General features: G+C 33.7%; 1 protein-coding gene and 1 pseudogene across 1 annotated transcript; both read right to left on the reverse strand.

Annotated features, from left to right (window-relative positions):
* Window positions 1-1,133: 1,133 nt before the first annotated feature.
* On the reverse strand, window positions 1,134-8,366 carry LOC141672201 (aspartate aminotransferase, cytoplasmic). Its single transcript, XM_074478739.1, has 12 exons — window positions 8,147-8,366; window positions 6,777-6,848; window positions 6,297-6,358; window positions 6,106-6,189; window positions 5,522-5,621; window positions 5,292-5,412; window positions 4,561-4,724; window positions 4,286-4,423; window positions 3,500-3,621; window positions 2,912-3,006; window positions 1,617-1,737; window positions 1,134-1,509 (listed from the first exon to the last, which is right to left on the reverse strand). Exons 1-12 carry the CDS (start codon window positions 8,309-8,311, stop codon window positions 1,425-1,427), a joined length of 1,329 nt encoding a protein of 442 aa, XP_074334840.1. The 5' UTR covers window positions 8,312-8,366; the 3' UTR covers window positions 1,134-1,424.
* A 3,741-nt stretch (window positions 8,367-12,107) lies between these two features.
* Window positions 12,108-18,080, reverse strand: LOC141673212 (uncharacterized; annotated as a pseudogene).
* Between the last annotated feature and the right edge of the window lie 3,349 nt (window positions 18,081-21,429).

Here is a 21,429-nt window from a genome sequence, read left to right on the forward strand (position 1 = left end):
GGAGTATAAGGTTCCGTTATATACTTTAACCAAAAACGCTAATGCGTCTTACGTTTTTCATTTTTTTTTTATTTTTTAAACATTGAAAACGTGGTTTGAAAAATTGTTTTTGGGATTCAAAAACAATGTTTGTAGTTTAGTGTTTGTCTTTTTTTATGAAAACGGAAGTTAAGAGTGAGTTTACAAACCTTGCCTTTTTTTAATTTATTTTATAAACTTTTTAATCAAAATGCTAGATAATATTGTGTTTTGAAGATTAAAACACAACTTTAAGGGGTATTTTATTCGTATTTTATCCATATATATAAATATTTCAATATTTTTAAATTTTAAGTTGAGAATTAGTGAACCAAAAAAATATTAAAAAGTGGGCCCTAATTTAACTATTTTTAATATTTTAGGGTTCACCAATACCCTTTTGGGTTTTAGAAATATTAAAAAATAAATTAATAAAACATACACCGATGCCCTAAACCCTAGAGTCTAAACCCTAATTTAATCTAGGCTTAGGGCCTTTAGGCTAGGAACCGAACTGTAATTATTAACTGTTTTTAATATTTTAGGGTTCACAATTCTCAATTTGGGTTTTAAAAATATTAAAATATTTATAAATATGAAAAAAAATACGAATAAAACATCCCTTAGAATAAAGCGAGAAGAAAAGAAATTGAAAAAACCAAACATGAATCTCCGTTTTAACATGCAAAACGGAACTAAAAACTGAGTTTACAAAAACCAAACATGAATCTCCGTTTTAACATTGAAAAAAAAAAGAAAACGCAACACGCATATGCTTTTTACATGTTGAAAAAAAAATAAAAAATAAAAACGGAACGCGCAATTGCGTTTTGAATTATAGAAAAAACTGACCCCGAGGCCCGTTTTGAAGTGACATTTGAGGCCATATTTTTTTAAAATGACATTGGGGGCCATTATATCCAAAAGGTGACATTTGGGACCAACACCCCAAAATTGGCGTTCTCTGCAATTTTTGTCCAAATTTAAACAGGTGTGCCATAAAAATGAATATTTCATTCAGATGACAAGGGACGGAGCCGGCAGTTTGCATCTGACTCAGAGGCACAGATAACTGAAACCTGAAGCACAAATTTCCTTTCGAATAAACCCGGAGCTCAGAAAAATAATATATATTTTGAACCCCAGCATATACATTATTTCTAGTAATCAATAAGAGCAGAAGACATATACCACTACAATACAAGCTATGTTTTCTGAAATTTTTGATATTGATACAATCATCTTCTCTGGTGGAAGTCGATATTTAGCTTACCTCTTGTACAAGAGGCTACAATTATTACACAGCATTAAAAGAGAACAATGAAAATTGAGGAGTAACTTGGGATGGTAGGAGTTCACTACTAGAAACGATGAGAAATATTTAGTGTTTTCCAGATGTTACTGGCTTAAACAACACGTGTAACAGCAGCATGTATTGCATCAGCTAGGTGTGGAACAGTTCTAGAACTCAAGCCTGCCATGCTAATGCGCCTGCATATACAAATTTTAAGTTATATACATAAAACAATTAAGACTGCAAAAGAAACTACTTGGGGTAAAAGAACACTATAAGAAACTGATATCTTATTAATAATTACCCATCAGACGTCATGTAGATATGATATTCTTTGGTCATGAAGGCCACTTGCTTCGAGTTGAGACCCGTAAAAGTGAACATTCCAATTTGCTTGATAATGTGACTCCAGTCCCCAGGCGTACCTACAAAACCAACACAAGTATTGAACAAATTTGCTTAAAATGCATGACGTCAGACATCTTAAAAAGGAACAGATAGCTTGCTTCTCAGTGATCATATGATCCAAATCTAGGTGAACTTCCATATTGAGGAACCGATGCTGATGACTGATATAAACCATAGAAGAAAAGACAAAAAAAATGCAAGAAGAAAGAAAATAAAGAACGCATTGTGAAGAGGTTATGCAATCACTACAACTCTAACCAAACGTCTCTAACATCTTACAGAATATCCATTACATGGTTTTAAGGCATCATAAATGAAGTAAGCAAATGTTTATGCATTAAAGGTTATCGTGTTTATAACTTTAAGTTCTTTAAAAGCTGCTTTAAAAATAAAATAGTGAAGAGAGTTTAACATATGGGAGTAAGTAGCTAGTAGTTCAAACCAAAAACCTCTTTTTAAAGTTGTGCATAAGCCAAGGTAATGACAAAAACTGAGGAGCCAAGGGGCTCTCATCTGAATTTGTTTTGCGTAAAATGATCGATCCAAATCCTAAATCGTTAAGCGCGAGTCCTTAGAAATGAGTTTATGTTTATAGTGAGTATGTTTTGAATAGATCCTCGAGTAGAGGAGTCCACTCGAGAGTTAGAGCCAGACATGCTTGACAAATATCCTCACTTATTTAGTTAAATCAGATTCTGAGGACAGAATCTTTTTAAGGGGGAGAGGATATAACGACTCGTATATTTCTCATATTATTACTAAATAGTTAAATGAATAAAATATGTGTATTGGTTTTGATCACTATGTGTTATTTTATTATTATCTATATATGATTTATGGTGTACCGGCATCAATTTAAAATATCATGTATGCCAAGAATCTTAAGACTAAAATTGATAGCAAAAATAATCGGAAGAAAATGGGTGTAACTGTCCACTGCACCAACATATATAAAAATCATATCCAAATGGAAAAGGAAGTAGATGCATGATGAAATTGTAAATATACCCTAAGATTTTTACTAATATTTTTAGAATTATTTGTTCCTGGCATTCTCCATTCGAGTTTCTGTGTCCTAAACTTTTGTTGTTATATAAAGTACATGGGCGTGCTCAGCTTTATGCATGGTCAAAAGGTTCAAGTGAAGATGTAGCTGCACAGTAACTCCACACTTAAAATAATAACTGGTACCTCTAGATTTCAGAGCATTAAAAAGTTGTTGGCGCATGCTAATAATACGTTCAGCCATTTCTTTCAGTTCAATAGTCCACTGATGGTACATGTTCCTGCAAGCAAAAAAGGTTTCAAAGATTATTCTCCTAGCTTACACTTGACTTAAAAAATCTGTCAAATCTTGAATAAAAAAGTAAGGTTTAATTTTTGTTTTTATTATCAATCTTTGATACAGCCAAGTGATTCAGCTCCTAGCCTTTGTTGTTTGCAAGGAATATCAATAATATTCCCTCGGTGTTTATAATTTATACTCATCTTCCCTTTAAAAAGTTTCATGAACAAGTTTTGGTCACTTTGTAGTAGTACATTCAGAGGGATTATTTAATACCACCCACTTGATAGGACAATACTACAAGTAAATGAACTAGATCTTCATTTAAATTAGTCCATGGGATAATTTATGGATGAAACTTTATACAAAATTCGAGTAAATAAGCTATCAGTCCAGAACAACCAAGTAAATAAGCTATCAGTCCAGAACAACCATGTCCTTTATTCTTTAGATGATCGAATATGACAAGTTTCTCAGGCAGTCTATAAAATTACCTGTCCTTGAGAATGGTAGCGACAATAGATGCACCATGAATGGGTGGGCTTGAATACATTGGTCTGATCACAAGTTTTAACTGGCTTTCAACTCGACTCGCAACATCAGCAGCCTTACAAACCTACATAGTGGAACATGTGGGTCACATTACAGCTCTTAACATATCCTAATATACACATTGAGCAAATTAATTACAGCTACTAGAATTATTTAACCACTCCATTTTTTAACATCTTAAATTTCATACGGAAATCTGGAGACATGGTTCTCCAGCAGTAGATGTTTTCCAACAACACATATTAAGATACAGCAATAAAATTTTGTGTGCTACTTTTAACTTATTAGACGGTTCCCATTTTTACAAACAATTCAGTAGCTATTTTATACTATCAACAAAAAAACAATGGTAAATATTTCAGAAAAAATCAGATGTAAAATTTGTAGATGTCCAAGAGATAGAAATCAATCTTCAACCAATGCTTAGAGCGAACACCGATACGTAACTCATATAACTTGGTAGAACTTTGTATTTTCTCTATACTAAAATTTGCAACTGATCACACTGAAAGGGATAGATATTTCAGTTACGAGAATTGTGAATATTTGTTACTTGAAAAGGAGGTAGTATGCAAACAATTAGATGGCTAATAATTATAAGTGTGGAAAAGAGAATGAGTTTTTTTTACAGAAGAAGTGCTTGAAGTATAAATTACAAGAATATCTAGGGTCAGTTTAATTAGGAAGAGATCAGAGAACATATAAGATACATTAAAAAGATGACTTACGATGCTCAAGGCACCAACACGTTCCCCATATAACCCCATATTCTTGGCATAACTTTGAGCAACAAGACATTCACCGCCATCAGCTACAAACATACGAACAGGCTCTGCATCACGATCCAGACTTCCACTTGCAAATCCCTAGATTATTAATACCCGTTAAAACCTCAGAATAATATGACTACCATTTAGAGCATTATATCTCTACTCGTTACTTTTATTTAGGTCCCTGAAAATTAGGAATAGGTGATTCTGCCTTCAATGTATGTAAAATTCACCTGATAAGCACTATCAAAGAAAGGTAACAATCCTTTTGAGCGTATTAACTGCCTCATCTGTTCCCATTGTGCCAGAGTTGGATCAACACCAGTAGGATTATGAGCACATGCATGAAGGAGTACAATTGCACCAGATGGTGCAGAACCAAGGTCCTCTAACAATCCTGTCATTCATCATTAAGGACAAAACAGCGTAAACAAGAAGTGCAATTAAGGCTTTACCAGTATATATTATGGTCCTATACGGATCTCTCTCCCTCACTCTGCGTGTGTATTTAAATATTCACGATGTATATCAATGAGATTATATCAATTACCAACTATACAGGACACAAAACAAATTAAATTTATGGCAGAAAGTTTCACAATATCATCTACTGTAGGTTACTATATGATCGGGAGAAAACTTTGTCAAAGATTGAAATAATGGAAAAGGACTGCATAATTCACTTGGTCAAATTGTCCATCTAAAACTAAGTATAAACTCAGAATAAAAATCGATCTAACATGAATTTATATGAATTGCAACCTTGTATAATGTATATCAAAAAGACTTCCAGGTCTGAGAATAGGTAAACATGCTGACTCGGTACAGTTTAATACAATCTGAACTTGTGATTGGCCATGTAAAAACTTGTAAGACTCTTATCTTTTGAAATATGGTTCATATGAAGATAACAGGTGAGAATGTGATTTTAAATTCGCAACATTAACATGAAGAACAGTCCTACCTTGAAAGTTGAGTCCACGGGTTGTAGGGTCATAGTATCGGTACGTACTCACTGCCAAACCTGCTAGAGCAAAAACTTTGGGGTGGTTTCCCCATGTTGGTTGAGTAATATACACAGTCCGCTGCAAAGTTAAGACTAATATGAGTAGATTTATAAGACTAATTATGAAAACCAAAAGTAATTTTCAACTGCTTAGGAAACTGGGGAAAAGGACTAAATGGTTTTTCTACCTGGTGATAATGTCTAGCCAAAAATTCGGCACCAACCCGTAGGGAACCAGTACCAGACAAACACTGTACAGTTGCAACCCTGTTCTCCTGAATTGCGGGACTGTTATAAAACATACAGGATTATTAATGTCATTAGACGCATTAAGCTAAAAGAATGAAACTAGTGCACCAAAAAAGCACAATGTAATACATACGATGAGTATAGTAATCCTCAAATGCCAAACCCGTCCAATCTTAAGCAATGGTCTTGTTTAGAATGAATACATTCAATAAAACAACAAACTGTATTTTCATATTGCACAACTGTTATACAAATCTCACAGACATTTATATACCGTTCAGTAACAGTTTACCCAAGTTTAATCATCTAATCTCCACATAATCTGAACAGAGTATCATGTCAGCTAAAACTCTGGTACTACAGGAAAGTACGAGAGAATATATAAATTTAGAAGAGATACAGAAAGACCATAACAATTTAATTATGCTCACTTGAAGGCCAGGAGCTACAATTTATACATAAGCAATCAGTAACAAAGTTGTTTAAATTTAATTTTGATAAAGAGAATTGACATCTTTTGTACCTGTTGGCACCAAGTATGAGCTTGGCACTAAGCTTATTAAAGTCGGCCAGTCCAACAATTGGAATATACTCCTTATTACGAGAGCTGCACATAATGAAATAAAATATTCATCTCAGCACTTTCCTGATTATGAATTATGATATCACAAAAAATAAGGGATAATTTAACTGGAAAAAGAAACAAACACTGACCTGTCATTAACAAGTAGCTTTTCTGCTTGTCTCACAACATTCAAAACAAGAGGCTTTCCTTCCTATTACACGAATAAAAACATCCAAACATTTTTGGATCAGAGATATTGCTTAAGCACTGTACAGCCAACGTGTAGGAGATTGACTTTGATAGATTAACAGACAATGTGAAAACAAAGTGAAGGAAAAACATTCCCACTAGACTGCAAAACGTCTCTCTAAAAAGATGCCTTATCAAGGACCATGATGTACATGAAATGTTTGTAGTTAGACAGATGTTTGCAGATAGAAATTATAATTTAAAGTACTACTAGCTGTAAGAGCTGCAACTACTATATTATCAGATAATTGCAAATGGGAGGAATGCCTCCAATAACACGCCTCTCCGTCTCAAAACAAAACAAAAAAAAAATCGCTGCCTAAAGTTATATTAGGCTGTACATCGATTACCATGTCATTAAACAAATTCTAAATGCTCACCTCTGTTCGATAAGCACCAACGCCCAAGTTCAACTTCGATGGACTGGAATCTTTGTTAAATGCTACAGTGACCTACTTGTTTATAAAAAATTAGAGGAAAAATAGTGTCAGTTCAAGAAAAGCATCAAGATCCAGCATTTTTAATGTTAATGAAAAGAAACCAATCAGTTTGGTACAGAAAATGATACACTTACAGCTCAAGGAGCAAATTTATGAAGACATGGAAAAAGTATCGAACACTACAATTCTACACACCATACTCTTAAAGAACATTTAGATACTCGATATGCAACCTATACTTTTCTGTAATAATATTAAGCTTCTTTCTACTAGCCAAGTATACTGTCACCTTTTATTACAAAATATCAATATAATCAGTTTAGCTAGTGTATGCAAGCGTCATAGAAAAAATGTAAATCACAATACAAAGTTTTGGTGGTTATATGTAGGAAAAATACATTATTTATGCTTTGACATTAAGTGTGCAATGTATTGTACAAGGATTCTAATTCCCTGAATAATACGAGTAAACCTAAATATTAAAAAAAAATTGATTCATTTCTATGGGATTGTATTTGTAATCTCTCCTTTAACTATGTATTATGATTCTACAGAAATGAACTAGAAAGATTATCGAAATGTAAATGAATGCAACAATAGTCCTTTAAATCTAAGATTAATAAGGTAATAATTAGTAAATTATAATCCATAACACAAACATAGCCAATGTGAATAGAAAGAAGTCATTTCTCCTTAAAACAAAAGTTTCAGAATAGGAAACTGCAAGAGAATATCGAAAAACGATATAAAATACAATTCATATTTTTTCCTAGCACAGTTCGGGAGAATTATCAAATTTAACATGTTATCAGAGCTCTAGTATATCGAGTGATCACGAGTTTGAACACTATAGTCAAGTTCATGGGCTTATAGTGCTAGACCTTAACTAAGAGACTCTGCTTTCTTGAAATAGAAATATTACAAAAAAAAGGTCTTGATTAACTACAATCATTTAATAACAAAATTGTTGAACATATCATTATTTCAGCAAGGCACAAGATCACTGCAAACTACCAATTATGTGTATAACTGTATTTAAAGGTGGAGTAAATAATTGAGACAATAAAAAAAATCAAGAATGTGTTAAAAGAAAAGAGAGAGAGAGAGAGAGAGAGAGAGAGGGGGGAGAGAGAGAGAGAAGAGAGGGAGAGGAGAGAGAGAGAGAGAGAGAGAGAGAGAGAGAGAGAGGGAGGGAGGGAGAGAGAGAGAGAGAGAGAGAGAGAGAGAGAGAGAAGGAAAGAGAGAGAGAGAGAGAGAGAGAGAGAGAGAGAGAGAGAGAGAGAGAGAGAGAGAGAGAGGGACTAACGTACCCCAAGAATGGGATCTTCAGGGGCACGAGCAAGATGAGCAAACACAGAAGAATTTGAGGAAGTGGGTGAGCTTGAAATTGTATTATTAATCTGTGAATACGATAGAGATGAAGCCTCAAGGTGACGGGCCAAAGTAGCTATTCTCCGATCAGCTGTTGCCTCCATTTTCTCAATATTGTAGCTAAATTTTTCTGTCTATTCCGTGTATCAAATGTTTTGTATGTACAAATTTATAGTCGAGTTTGACAGCTTTTGTAATTTTGAATCGATTTTTCTGAATTGCAAGTTGCAACCAAAATAAATAAATTTAGTAAACATTATTGAAATTTCTGATTTGTAGGAAATTAAATAAAATATCATTATTTGATTTAATGCAATGATATTTTCCGTAACCGTTTTGATTCGAAAATATTATAGAAGTATTTTATCTGTTTCTTTTTAATAGTCATTTGACTTTTCTGCACTTATTTCAAAGTATTTTGACCGTATAATTAAATAATAATTTTTAAAATTTCTTTTTCTGAATAAAAATATATAATTAAAAAATTTTATTTCTAAAAAATTTAAAAAATAATAATTTTACTATACAGATTACGGTCAATGCATCTTGTATGTATCTCGTGGGTGCAGGAAAAATATAGAGTGCAGATGTGGGTGGGATAAAAAAATATAATACTTGGGCGAATTTATTACTTTATCTGGAGTAAATATACATTATGTTCATTAGGTTAGCGCCGGAAAAAAATATTATTTTAATAAATTTATTATTTTACTAAATATTATTTTATCGAGCTTCAATTAGAGTTTGAACGGAGTAATGTTACTCCCTCCATCCCAAAATACAATTCCTTTTAATTTTTTTTATGCATATTTTAAATTATATAAATGTCATAATTTCGCATACTTTTTTCTAAAAATTGTTTTCCTGAATTAAAATTTAATTTGTATACTTTTATTCAAAGAAAGAAAGTTTGAAAAATAATTTGTGGAGCCATTTTTTTTATTTGCCTTAAAATATGTGTCAAAATAACTTATATTTTGGGAGGGAACGAGTATTTAAAAAACACGTGGCGATAAGGATTGGGGGTTGGAGTATGAATCTAGAAGTAATAGGAATAGGAAGTTAAGGATATTTGGCACGCAATTCCATGCTGCTGCTTCCGTTGTGCCCCTTCCCTGCTCATTCTCCAAAGTCAATATTTTCTATCTACCATTTCAGAGAGATAATTATCGCTTTAATTTTCGGTACAAATATTAGATACAAATTAGAACCGAACCGATACATAACTAATTCTTATTAATATCATTGAATTTTACTAAACCGGAATATTTTTAATTTGCTTTTAAATTTGAGTTTGAGTTTGAGTTTGAGTTTGAGTTTTAAACCAGAATTATATTTTGGTTGGTTTACATTTAGATATACTCTCTTAAACCCAATCACAAAAATCCAAAACTTTATCAGTTCAAATTCGAGCCAGACCCAAGTAACTCGTGTTAATATAGAAATATTATTTTATATATATACTATTATATAGAAATACTATCATATATATATACATATTAGTATAATATATTGTAGTATTAGTATAATGCGAGCGATGGATAATTATATTGGTATTTAATAGATTGTGTGTTAGTCATTCCAATATAAAATATTTATGATGTAATTTTACTAATCAGCCCAATGAGGAGAGGATAAATATTCTAATGGGCGATCAGATATTACCCCCTAAAGATAATTTCATGTATATGGGTTTCGTTTTGCATAAAGAAGGGGGGATCGATGCGGATGTTACTCGTCGTATCAAATCAGTATGGCTAAATGGTGGGCGGCTACAGGAGTATTGTGCGATAAGAAGATTTCTTTAAAAGTAAAAGGAAAATTTTACAGGATAACGATTAAACCAGCTTTGTTATACGGGTCGGAGTGCTGGACATTAAAAAAAGGCTCAAGGGCATATGATAGATATAGTGGAAATGCGAATATTAAGGTGAATTTGTGGACGTACCATGTTGGATAGATTGTCAATTGGTTTTTTCGGAATCAATTACGAGTTGCGCCTATCACATAAAAAGTGAGAGAAGGACGGTTGCGTTGGTTTGGTCATATTCGGAGAAGAAGGGTATCTGCTCCAGTGCGCGGGGTGGAGGATTTACTGGTATCGGGATCAAGAAGAAAAGGGAGGCCAAGGCGGACTTGGGCTGACCTACTCACACTGGATTTGAGGGCGCTAAACCTTGGAGATGACCTGACCTCAGATAAGAGATCTTGGCACAGTCGGATTAGGTTGACATTAGTTTTGACTTTCGTAGTTTGCATGTGTAGCATGTAATTTAGTATACTTATTTTAATAATTTTCTTTGTTTAATACTTATACTTATTAAGTTTGGTAATTTATTTTCATCGTCATTAATAGTTTTTTAGTTGTTGGTGTAGGTGCTAAAATTTCACTTTTTATACTCATATAACTAATTATACGATATGGTAGATGGGTTGTGTTCTATTTCAGTTTTTTTTGGTAGGAATGTGGTAAATTCAAAACATTTAGTTTAGAGCGTGTTCTCCGAGGGAAATATTGAGTTTGTGGTATCAAAATGATTGCAATATGAGAAATAGAATAGACGTACGACAATCACTATTGACCTCCAAATCTGGGAGGAAAGGGTTTAAGTGATGTAATGAGCGAAAATTTTTACAGTTTAGATAAGTTTAATGTGAAGAAAATCATGGGGTGCCGGGGATTTTTTTGACGAAATAGACTTTTCATTCTTTAGAATGAAGGTAAAGTTACATACGCTATTCCTTCCCGGACACTGTGTAGGATTTATACACGATTGATACACCGGGTACGGTTGATTGATTGATGGATTGTTTTAGTATAATACTCCCTCTGTCCCTCCCATTTGTTTACACTTTCCTTTTTGGGATGTCTCATCCAATTGTTTACATTTCAAAACTTTCCAAAAATAGTAAAGTTTTTATAGTTTTTAAATTAACTACATCCACTATTTTCCTCCACTATAACCACTTTATACATATAATATTAATCGGTCCCACTACTTTACTCATTTTTTCAACTTTTCTCCACTACTTTATCATTTTTCTTAAACTCCGCGCCCCACCCAAATGTAAACATTTGGGAGGGACGGAGGGAGTATATACTATATTATATTATTGCTAATATTAGTATAAAAAATATTTATTTTATATTATCAAATCAGATCTTAATATTCTATTGAGAAACAATTTTGGTAGAGATCTCCTAACCCAAACCCAAACCCGATCTCGACGAGTTCAAATTTGATGATTGGGATTTGACAAAAAAAGTCGGATTCATATTTAATTTTTGCTAAACTCGTTTTACCAATCCGGCCATCTCAAAGTATAATTGCAGAGGGAGTGACTTGTACATATCATTTTTATAATTATTTTAAAAAAATAATAATTGGTACTTGAAATTTTATTTAAAATTAATTAAAAAATATAATTATAAAGGATAATAATTAAAAATATATTATAGATAGGTGTAAATGTAAATGAAAATGTACCACCACTTAACTTTTATTTAAAAAATGTAAAAATTTGAAATTAAACTACGGCGGTGAGATGGAATATTTAAATTAATCAGAAGTTGTCAATTGCACTCCTGCCGTGTTCTCTCTGAAATCTGAAAAGTCATTTATATATGCTCTTAATTTTTTAATAGAAGCTAAAATCTATAGTATTACTAATATATTTTGTCCTATAAAAGTTAAATTGATTTTTTGTTGGTAAAATTAGATGGGGCTTATTCTTAACAAGTCCCTTGGTAATTAAGAATACTAGATAAGATTAATAGTCTTAATTAATTTAATCCATTTTACCCAACTATCTTACCCTGTAACAGTTGTATTCAATCAGGTTGCTGAATGTACTTAAATTTAAAATTTTGTGATTCTCTAGAAATGCACTCAAGAAATGTTGCTTAAATTTTAACATGCATTAACATTCCACTCTCCACAGTGATCTGCAGTGCTTGATGAAGATAAGTTACAATGACCCCCGAATAGATGTTGGACTTGAAAAGGAAACATTAAAACCAGTCATGATTGACGAGACTCGATAGTGCAAATGATTACTCCCTCAGTCCCACCCAATTGTTATCGTTTCTGAGAGAGTGTCCGGCACGCATTTTAACTATTTTTTTTTTTAAAAATTCTTTTAGAAACGATAACAATTGGGAGGGACGGAGGGAGTATTTGAGATATCTGTCAAACCAATCGCTTGCTTCTTTAACCATTGAAGGTGTCATCCTATGCCATATTCCGCATTCTGCTATCATCTGGAGAAGAATACTCAAACCGGCATTTTCATGTCTGGACTGCTCTGAGTTTTGGTATTCAAAGACCTTCTAGAGGGCAACGAGGATCTTTCTCCCCTGTATGAGGTAAGCCACATTTTTTTCTTTTTCTTGAAGTTAAAAAAATAATCCTATGGAAATGAATTTATGAAAATCGGATGATGATTTGGAAGATGCTGAATCATACCAGTTAAAATCAGCAGAGGTCGTGGTGCAATGATTGGAATGGCGTAAGGTGCATCAAACTGTGAGGCTAAACCTGGAGCTATCTTGTCCCATACCTGAGCAGTTAGAGATTGTAGAACTTGTTTTGTAGTTGCAGTAAGCTGACATCCCTAGAAGTGGATCAATCCACACAGTTGACACACTATAATAACTGAGGAAAATTGAAGTCATAAGCAGTAGTTAGAAGTATGATATTCTGCAGTCGACATGACCGATTCTCGAGAATACGATGCAAGTATCCGAAAGTTGAAAAAGGCACCAAAGCTGCCTCACCTTCTCCACTACCTCTTCATCAATTTCACTCTTGTTCAAGTCCTTCTGTGCTTCTGTAGGAATGCAAACACCGATTTAACATCTGCAGTTCTGAAGGCAATTTGTTAAATGGAGCTTAATTCTGTATTTCAGTATAGCAAAAGTTCAAAGAAAGATCATGGCACAGTTCATCATCAATGTAATTACACGTCATGTATTAGCCAGAATATAACAAACACATACTAACTTGTCTCTTCAAATTTCAGTACTACAAGAGAGAAATTAATTTACACAGAATTATAGGCCAGGACAGTAGCAAGTGAAATGGTTCTGCATCAAATGATCATGCACCCTGACCTTTACCATTTTGGCTATCAATTTAAAAACTCTCCAAAGAGTTTAAAGTAAGATGAACTTACAAATGCACAGGCAACTAGGCAAGTAAGGAACAAACTACATGATGCTAGCGCTAAAAGCAAAGAACGTCGTGCTTTACAAGTAGGAGTACTCGAAAAGGGATTAAAAATGTGGATCAAAGAGATTAAATTTTCTTATTAGATCTCTTTCTCGAGTCATTTGCTCACCTATAATATATGGGCTTAATACTGTTAACTCGAGCCTGCCATTTTCCATTTTCCATGGCCAATCGAAATCCCTACAAGCACATTGCTCAAACAATCAACTTTTCCAAATCTTATTCCTGAGTATACATCTATAATTTAAAGTATAAATAACTTTAAAATTTTAATTTACTCGTACGCCAATTATAGGGACAACCGCTGAGTAGCGAGTGTCAGCAACTGCAGCAAACCATGAGTACATTCCTGCACCACAAGGTGTAACTGTTAATTCGGTATTTGGAATAATTAAAATTGTGTTCCAGTTTTTTAAGTATCATGTGCACACCTCCAAATGATTCACCAGTGATTCCTATCCTAGAAGGGTCTATTTCATCCCTTCTTGTAAGATAATCAGCCAGTTTTATCAAGTCTGAGAACTAGTTCAGAAAAGAAATGAGGATGCATCTAAAATCATATACTGTATGACTTATTAAATCTAAAAGGACAGAATCCCACTGTGTCATAATGGCACTGTATCACCTGTTTCCAAGCTAATACCAAAGCCTGCATCGAGACTAGAATCAGTTTCGGACTAACTCCATAACAGCATGTAAGTAGGACACAATCTTTAGATCAGTGGAAGAGGCTATATGTACTACATGTTGAAATATTACCATTTCAACTACCACTTCAGTTTGTGCCAAAACATTTACATTGAGGAATTATATACGTTGCTCGTGGGGTATATATACACATCTGTTTTTTTATATGCAATTTGTTGGATATTTTAGTGTAATTGGATTGACTAGTTGATCAATATAATCATAATATTAAATTGAACAAGTCGGGAGAGTGCGGAGTGCACGCTTTGTTCGAGTTTATTGTGATTTTGATATTATTGTTTATGAGACATGTTCATTGGCAGCACTCACACCTGTTGAAATAAGATGTGTCTGTTAATTTTAGTCATGACCGTTAAACTGAGATGTGTCTATTCAAAAGACTGAGATGTGTCTGTTGGCAAAAGACACATATGCTGACATCCATATATAGGTGTTGCATTGATCAATTTTAGGGGTTGGTTCATTTTCTTGAAATTCACAACAAAAACACATTCTCTCTTCTTGCAGAATTTTTGACTTACATGCCATGGGAAAACTATTGAACAAACAAGGAAGCGCTGCAAATGGGAAAATGATGATTACATCTTCCGCGGTCACATCTTGAACGGTATGTCTGATTCCCTTTTCGATGTATACCAAAATATTGATTCAGCGAAAGAATTGTGGGATTCTCTTGAATCCAAGTACATGGCAGAAGATGCTTCTCGTAAGAAGTTTCTGGTCAGTAATTTTATGAACTATAAAATGGTCGATTCTAGACCGGTGGTAGAACAATACAATGAATTGTTAAGGATTCTGGGACAATTTGTTCAACACAATTTGAAGATGGATGAATCTATCTCTGTTTATGGTGTTATAGACAAACTGCCACCATCATGGAAGGATTTTAAACACACCTTGAAACATAATAAAGATGATATGACGCTGGTTGAACTTGGAAGTCACTTCAGAATTGAAGAAGCTTTGAGAACTCAAGAAATTGAGAATAATCCTAAGGGAAAGAACCAAGTCGGTGATTCTTCTGTAAATATGGTTGAAGTTGGTGGACCTTCTAAGAATTCTAAGGATGACAAGGGTGATAAACGGAAGTTTAAAGCTAGATTGGTTATCCGAGGCTTTAGACAAAAAGAAGGGATTGATTATTTTGATACTTATGCTCCTGTTGCTAGGACTTCCACTATTAGGTTGTTAATAGCACTTGCTGCTATACACAACCTTGTCATTCATCAAATGGATGTGAAAACTGCATTCTTGAATGGTGAATTAGATGAAGAGATTTATATGAAACAACCCGAAGGGTTTGTTATGCCTGGTTATGAGAACAAGGTGTGTAAGTTGAAGAAATCACTTTATGGTCTAAAACAAGCACCGAAGGATTGGCATGATAAATTTGATAATGTGGTCTTGTCTAATGGTTATTTTCTTAACCAAGTAGACAAGTGTGTATATAGCAAATTTGATGCTTCTGGTAAAGGAGTTATAATTTGTTTATATGTGGATGACATGTTGATTTTTGGTACTGACCAAAATCAAGTGAATAAAATAAAAAGGTTCTTGTCATTTAATTTTGATATGAAAGACATGGGGGAGACTGAGGTGATTCTTGATATAAAGATCAAGCGTGAGAACAATGGTATTTCAATTTCTCAATCTCATTATATTGAGAAGATTTTGAAAAGATTTAATTTTAAGGATTGTTCTCCTGTTAGCACTCCTCTTGATCCTAGTATTAAGCTCCTACCTAATAAGGGTGTGGCAGTATCTCAACTTGAATACTCAAGGTCTATTGGTAGTCTTATCTATGCCATGATAAACATTAGGCCGGATATTGCCTATGTTGTTGGAAAGCTTAGTAGGTATACAAGCAAACCAAGTTCACATCATTGGAAAGCCTTAAGTCGAGTGTTCAAGTACTTGAAAGGAACCATGGATTATGGTTTGATATATACTAGATTTCCTTCGGTTATTGAAGTTCATTCAGATGCAAGTTGGATTTCCAATAAGGAAGATCATTCTTCCACAAGTGGCTGGGTATTCCTTCTTGGAGGAGGTGCTATCTCTTGGACATCAAAGAAACAGAGTTGCACTACTGATTCAACGATGGAATCTGAATTTATGGCATTATCAGCGGCTGGTAAAGAAGGTGAATGGCTAAGAAATCTGATTTATGAGATTCCATTGTGGCCTAAACCGATATCACCCATATCTATCAGATGTGATAAATAGTCTGCTTTGGATAATGCTTATAGACAAGTGTTCAAATGCAAGTCTAGACACTTAGGTATTAGACACAACATGATTCGTGAGCTTATCACACATGGTGTTATATCAGTGGAGTTTATAAGAACTCAACATAATTTAACCGATCATCTAACCAATGGGTTGAGTAGAGATCTTGTGCACAAGTCGGCTGTGGGGATGGGATTGAAATCCATCTAAAAGTCTCTCATGTTGAGAAACCCAATTCTCACCTAATATTACATTAGGTGCTGAATTCAATGTGGAAAGCTTAACATCTAGAGATTGGTACATATTAGAAGTATCATCCCAAGGTATGTGTTCAGACCTGCAAGTTGAGGAGGTTGAAGCTTATCTTCTTAATAGTTCTTTTAAAAAATTGTATATGCAGGTGCGAGAGTAAAAGAACTACCTATTTGAGCATGAAGTTTAGCCGCTTCAAGAAGCTAGGACTTGGCTTTTATATGCTTATGAAGGATTAGGACACAAGGCTAGTAAAAGATAGTGTCAAGTAAGAACAATTTGAGAATGTAAATTTATGTGTATATTATCTTCGTGTATTCTCTATGAATAGTAGAGGTTCAATCCATAGTGATACCTTGATATTCGAATATATGGAATGTGTAATATACTAATATGAAATTCAATCATCACGATATTTCATTTATGCATGAGTTTGTTGTTTGTTGTGAATTTATTTTAGTTAATCATGGATTACGCTAAAATGGGGGAGGATTGTTGGATATTTTAGTGTAATTGGACTGATTAGTTGATCAATATAATCATAATATTAAATTGAACAAGTCGGGAGAGTGCGGAGTGCACGCTTTGTTCGAGTTTATTGTGATTTTGGTATTATTGTTTATGAGACATGTCCATTGGCAGTAGTCACACCTGTTGAAATAAGATGTGTATGTTAGTTTTAGCCATGATTGTTAAACTGAGATGTGTCTATTGGCAAAAGACTGAGATGTGTCTGTTGGCAAAAGACACATCTGCTGACATCCATATATAGGTGTTGCATTGATCAATTTTAGGGGTTGGTTCATTTTCTTGAAATTCACAACAAAAACACATTCTCTCTTCTAGCAGAATTTTTGACTTTATCCGATTGATTTATTTGGGTGAACCACAAATAACTTCAATCTGAAAGTGTTCACACGACTTCAGAAAAATCAAAGTTACTACCAACACAATTGCACATCTAACTATTGGTTCATAAGCATTCATTTCTGAGTTTCTTTGTATGAAAATACTGAAATAAGTAGGAAATGAAAAACACCATCAAGCAAAAGAAAAATATCATATCTGACACCTTGGTAGGCAGTAAGACTGCTGGAACGCTCCCCATGGTAACGAGAATTGATGGCAACAGCTACATAATCATGTGATGCATATGCCTGAACAACAGAAATGTATTTGAAAATCCAAGTCCTTGTATATTTAAAAGGAAAGGTCTACAAGAACTGCAAAACATGCCTCAAGTAAAGGATGTAACTATTCTTTACACGTATTTGTTCTATGTAGAAGTACTATAGCCGGCCTTTTCTGAGGATTTCTTTCTTCCATGCTCAACATTAGGATAGGCACTCGCCCTTGTTCTCCATCCTACATATAAATCAGATAGCTTCTGAAGACATTTAGTAAGTACCTTCTGAAGTAGATTATTTTTGAAGTACTTACCCTCTCCCCCCATTCTTCCCCCACACCTCATAATCTAAAAAGCATTCTTGATAGAAGTTGCTATTTGATTAAGCATTCTCCCCTGTGGTCATTTAAGACAAAGTGTTAGAAAAATGGAGTTTTAGATCATAGGTTTTATTATGTTCTTGATGTTAATTTCAAAATATAATGATTGGAAGTTGTTCCTTGATATGGGAACTTAAACTTTCATGTATGGGTTTAAGAATTTTTCTTAATGAAATCCATAGAGAAATAGAGTTGAAGTTAGTGGCTTGAAAGGGCTTGAAACGAGTATGTGTTATTTTGTGCCACGTTGAAATAAATAAAGGGGGTGTTGGCTTTATATTGTATCACACACATGGGTAGTGTACAACTACTAAGGTGTGTGATGGTGCATGGTGTTCTTGCGTGCTTCATGCGCCCCGCCGCCGCCCCGCCCCGTCCCGGGTCGAAGGGCGATTTGCGCGAATGTCTCGCCGTCTTGCGTACGCGAGATGACCTGGAAGAGGATTTTATTTATATGTGATTTAATTTTTTTAATTAGTATTAATTTATCAGTTGGGCTGGGTTATTGTTTCTGCTCGGCTCGATTTCAGATACATGTAATATATATTCAAAATTGTGGATTAAATATACAAGTTGTTATATTTTATTTAAATTCAAAATCAACAGTTTTGATTTATTTATTAAATGAGCAGTTTTGATTCTAATATTAATGCAGGGTGGATCAGTTACACTTAGCCTCTAGTATACCACACCTTACATTCTCTTCTTTTCCTCTCTACTTTCTCTGCTCTCCCAAACACAGTCAGTGATTTTTCCGGCGCCTGAGGTACTAGTCAAAGCTGAATTTGTTACTGTGAACACCAATCTCGGGGTTATTTTATCCTGGATGAGTTATTGCAAGCATTCCAACACAGCAAATGAGGGTAATTATCTCTTCAAGAGTAGTCAGCATCTTTGACGAGTCCTGGCAACTCAGCTGTTCTATTTATTTCTTTTTAATTTGTACATGTTAAACTGGATCATTTGTAGTCGTTTTAAATACTAATATGCACCCGCATATTTATAAAAAAGGAAAAATTCTAGAGTTTAAGAAATTAAATGAAGGGATAGACCTTGAACAAAGGAAGTACGTCTTCAGTGGTGTAATAAGAAGTAATAGTCTTAACACTATTGTTTCTTCAACTAATAATCTTAACCAGATTACAGGAAGATGTTTACTAGGAATCTACAACTTACTGTCCTATTTCAGACTAAGTAAAGATCCCAGTGAAAATTTTTCAAAATCACCTAATATATCTTCAACAGATATTTTACTTCTTTTAGAGGGGGAGTAATGTGGAAATAGAAATTCTAAGAGATATAAAAAAGCTCTTAGTAAAACAAAACGCTAATATTGAAAAATTAGAAGTTCAGTTGTCACAACTTAGAAACACTAAGTATGATACTGAAGTTATCGACTGCAAATTCAAAGAAATCATAGAATACCTTAAGAAAATCTTAGGATGAGCACTAAGGAACTACTAGATGATTTCGATAAGAATATTAAGCCACAAATAGGAGAAATCCTTAGGTTGCTTAAAAATCAACATGTTAATCATGTTACAGATAACATTGAGGCAGCAGCAGCAAAGTTTATTACTGAATTGAAAGCAACAATTCAAGAATGTCCTTGCAACCATGAAATCCTTTAAGCCCTCAAAGAAAGGCAGCAGAAAGGAAAAGAAATCATCACAACAAATGAAGATCCAGAGCACAAATCAAGAATCTGGAAATATAGTTACCCCAACTATAACGTCGGTAACGAAGAGCTAGGAACACGAAAAAATACTGGCAGTCTGACATGGCCATTCGGTGTTGATAAGAAATTAACATGAATTATATAAAAATGGTTGAAAAATTCTTCTGGGATAACATAGAAGAAGAAGAATTGCAGGTTAACGATGACAACAATAAAGTCCTCGAATAAGCAATCAGGATTAATGGAGTTAGATGATGAATCTAAAGCCAACCAAGAAATAGAAGACAGTAACGAATTAAAATCTTTATTTGGTTTTAATGATTACAACATTCTTAACACAATTGAAAGTTTAAGTTCTGAAGAACAGGAGGACCTTCAAGAAACAAAAGTTTATGAAACAGAAGTTGATAGTTCTGAAGATGAGGAAATCGAAAACCTCAGGATGGACACTCATCAAACTTCAGCACCTCCTTCACCAAAAAGAGAATTAGGAGAAACATCAGGTACAAAGAAACCTGAAGGAAACAGAAAAAGGAAAGGTAATTTCAATCATTTTAATAATTCTGAGGCTAAAGGAAATTCTAATATTTTTTGTAATAATATCTTAAATATTGATGGAAAGCCAAACAGGAAAGAGCTCATATACGCTTGGGCAAAAGAAATTAGTCTTATTATTCAAACTAACAAAGACGCTTATGATGATCAAAACATAGTTTTATTATTAATCGAACATAAGACTTTAGGTGTTGTTAATACTTTTATTAAAAATACCACTTGGGAGCCAGTCATGAGCCCCGCTACAGCCTTTGAAAATGTATTAGATGGCATCTATACAATATTCTTAGGAATTAATCAAGCATCAGATAAGCTGCAGGAGTTATTAAGGATAAAAGAAAAAGCAAGAACTAGGATCACTAATATGCAACTTTGCGATATATGTTTCCTAGATCAATTTTTCTGTGATTATGAAAAATATCTATACCAGTTAGATGACCAAGCGGAATATGTGAAGTATGTAAAATACTATCTCCTCAAAATTCCACTGGTGGGATTAAAAGCTCTAGAAAGATTTAATCTAGAAGCTACAGGTCCAGTAGAGTATAGTTTAGCTTATGCTCAAAGAATCGTTAAAGAGGAAATCTCAAAAATTTGTGATTTAACAAAGAAACAAAAGCAGTTGAAATCTTTTAACAAACAATGTTGTGAAAAGATTATTGAAAAACCATTTGAGTATGGATGTAGGAAATCTTCTTACAAAAAGCCCTACAGGAAGAAGTCTTATAAACATAAGACTAATTACAAGTTTATCAAGAAGAAAAAGACTTATAAATCAGGTAAGTATTTCAAGAAAAAATCTTCCAAGAAATTTTCTAATGATAAACAAAAGTATTGCCCAAAAGGCTAGAAAAATTGCAGGTGTTGGATCTGTAACGAAGAAGGACATTACGCGAATGAATGCCCTAATATGAAGAAGCATGACGGCAAGGTCCAAATGCTAGAACAAGTTTATTCTTTAGGATATATTCCTATTGAAGACCCTTATGAAGATACTCAAGAAGTATATTCAATTGAAGAATTGGACCCTGGACCAATAGAGTCAGATTCTAATGAATCAACT

This window comes from Apium graveolens, chromosome 7, assembly GCF_009905375.1.
Source record: "Apium graveolens cultivar Ventura chromosome 7, ASM990537v1, whole genome shotgun sequence".
Taxonomy (NCBI): domain Eukaryota; kingdom Viridiplantae; phylum Streptophyta; class Magnoliopsida; order Apiales; family Apiaceae; genus Apium; species Apium graveolens.

Bases quoted from the DNA above. Each gene is read 5' to 3' on its own strand.
- LOC141672201 (XM_074478739.1), bottom strand. From the start codon at position 8,311: ATGGAGGCAACAGCTGATCGGAGAATAGCTACTTTGGCCCGTCACCTT. The intron at 1,738-2,911 runs GTACCAGTTATT...TTGGTTTTGTAG, and splicing joins TAATGCTCTGAAATCTAGAG to GTACGCCTGGGGACTGGAGT. The intron at 1,510-1,616 runs GTAATTATTAAT...TTGTATATGCAG, and splicing joins ATCTACATGACGTCTGATGG to GCGCATTAGCATGGCAGGCT.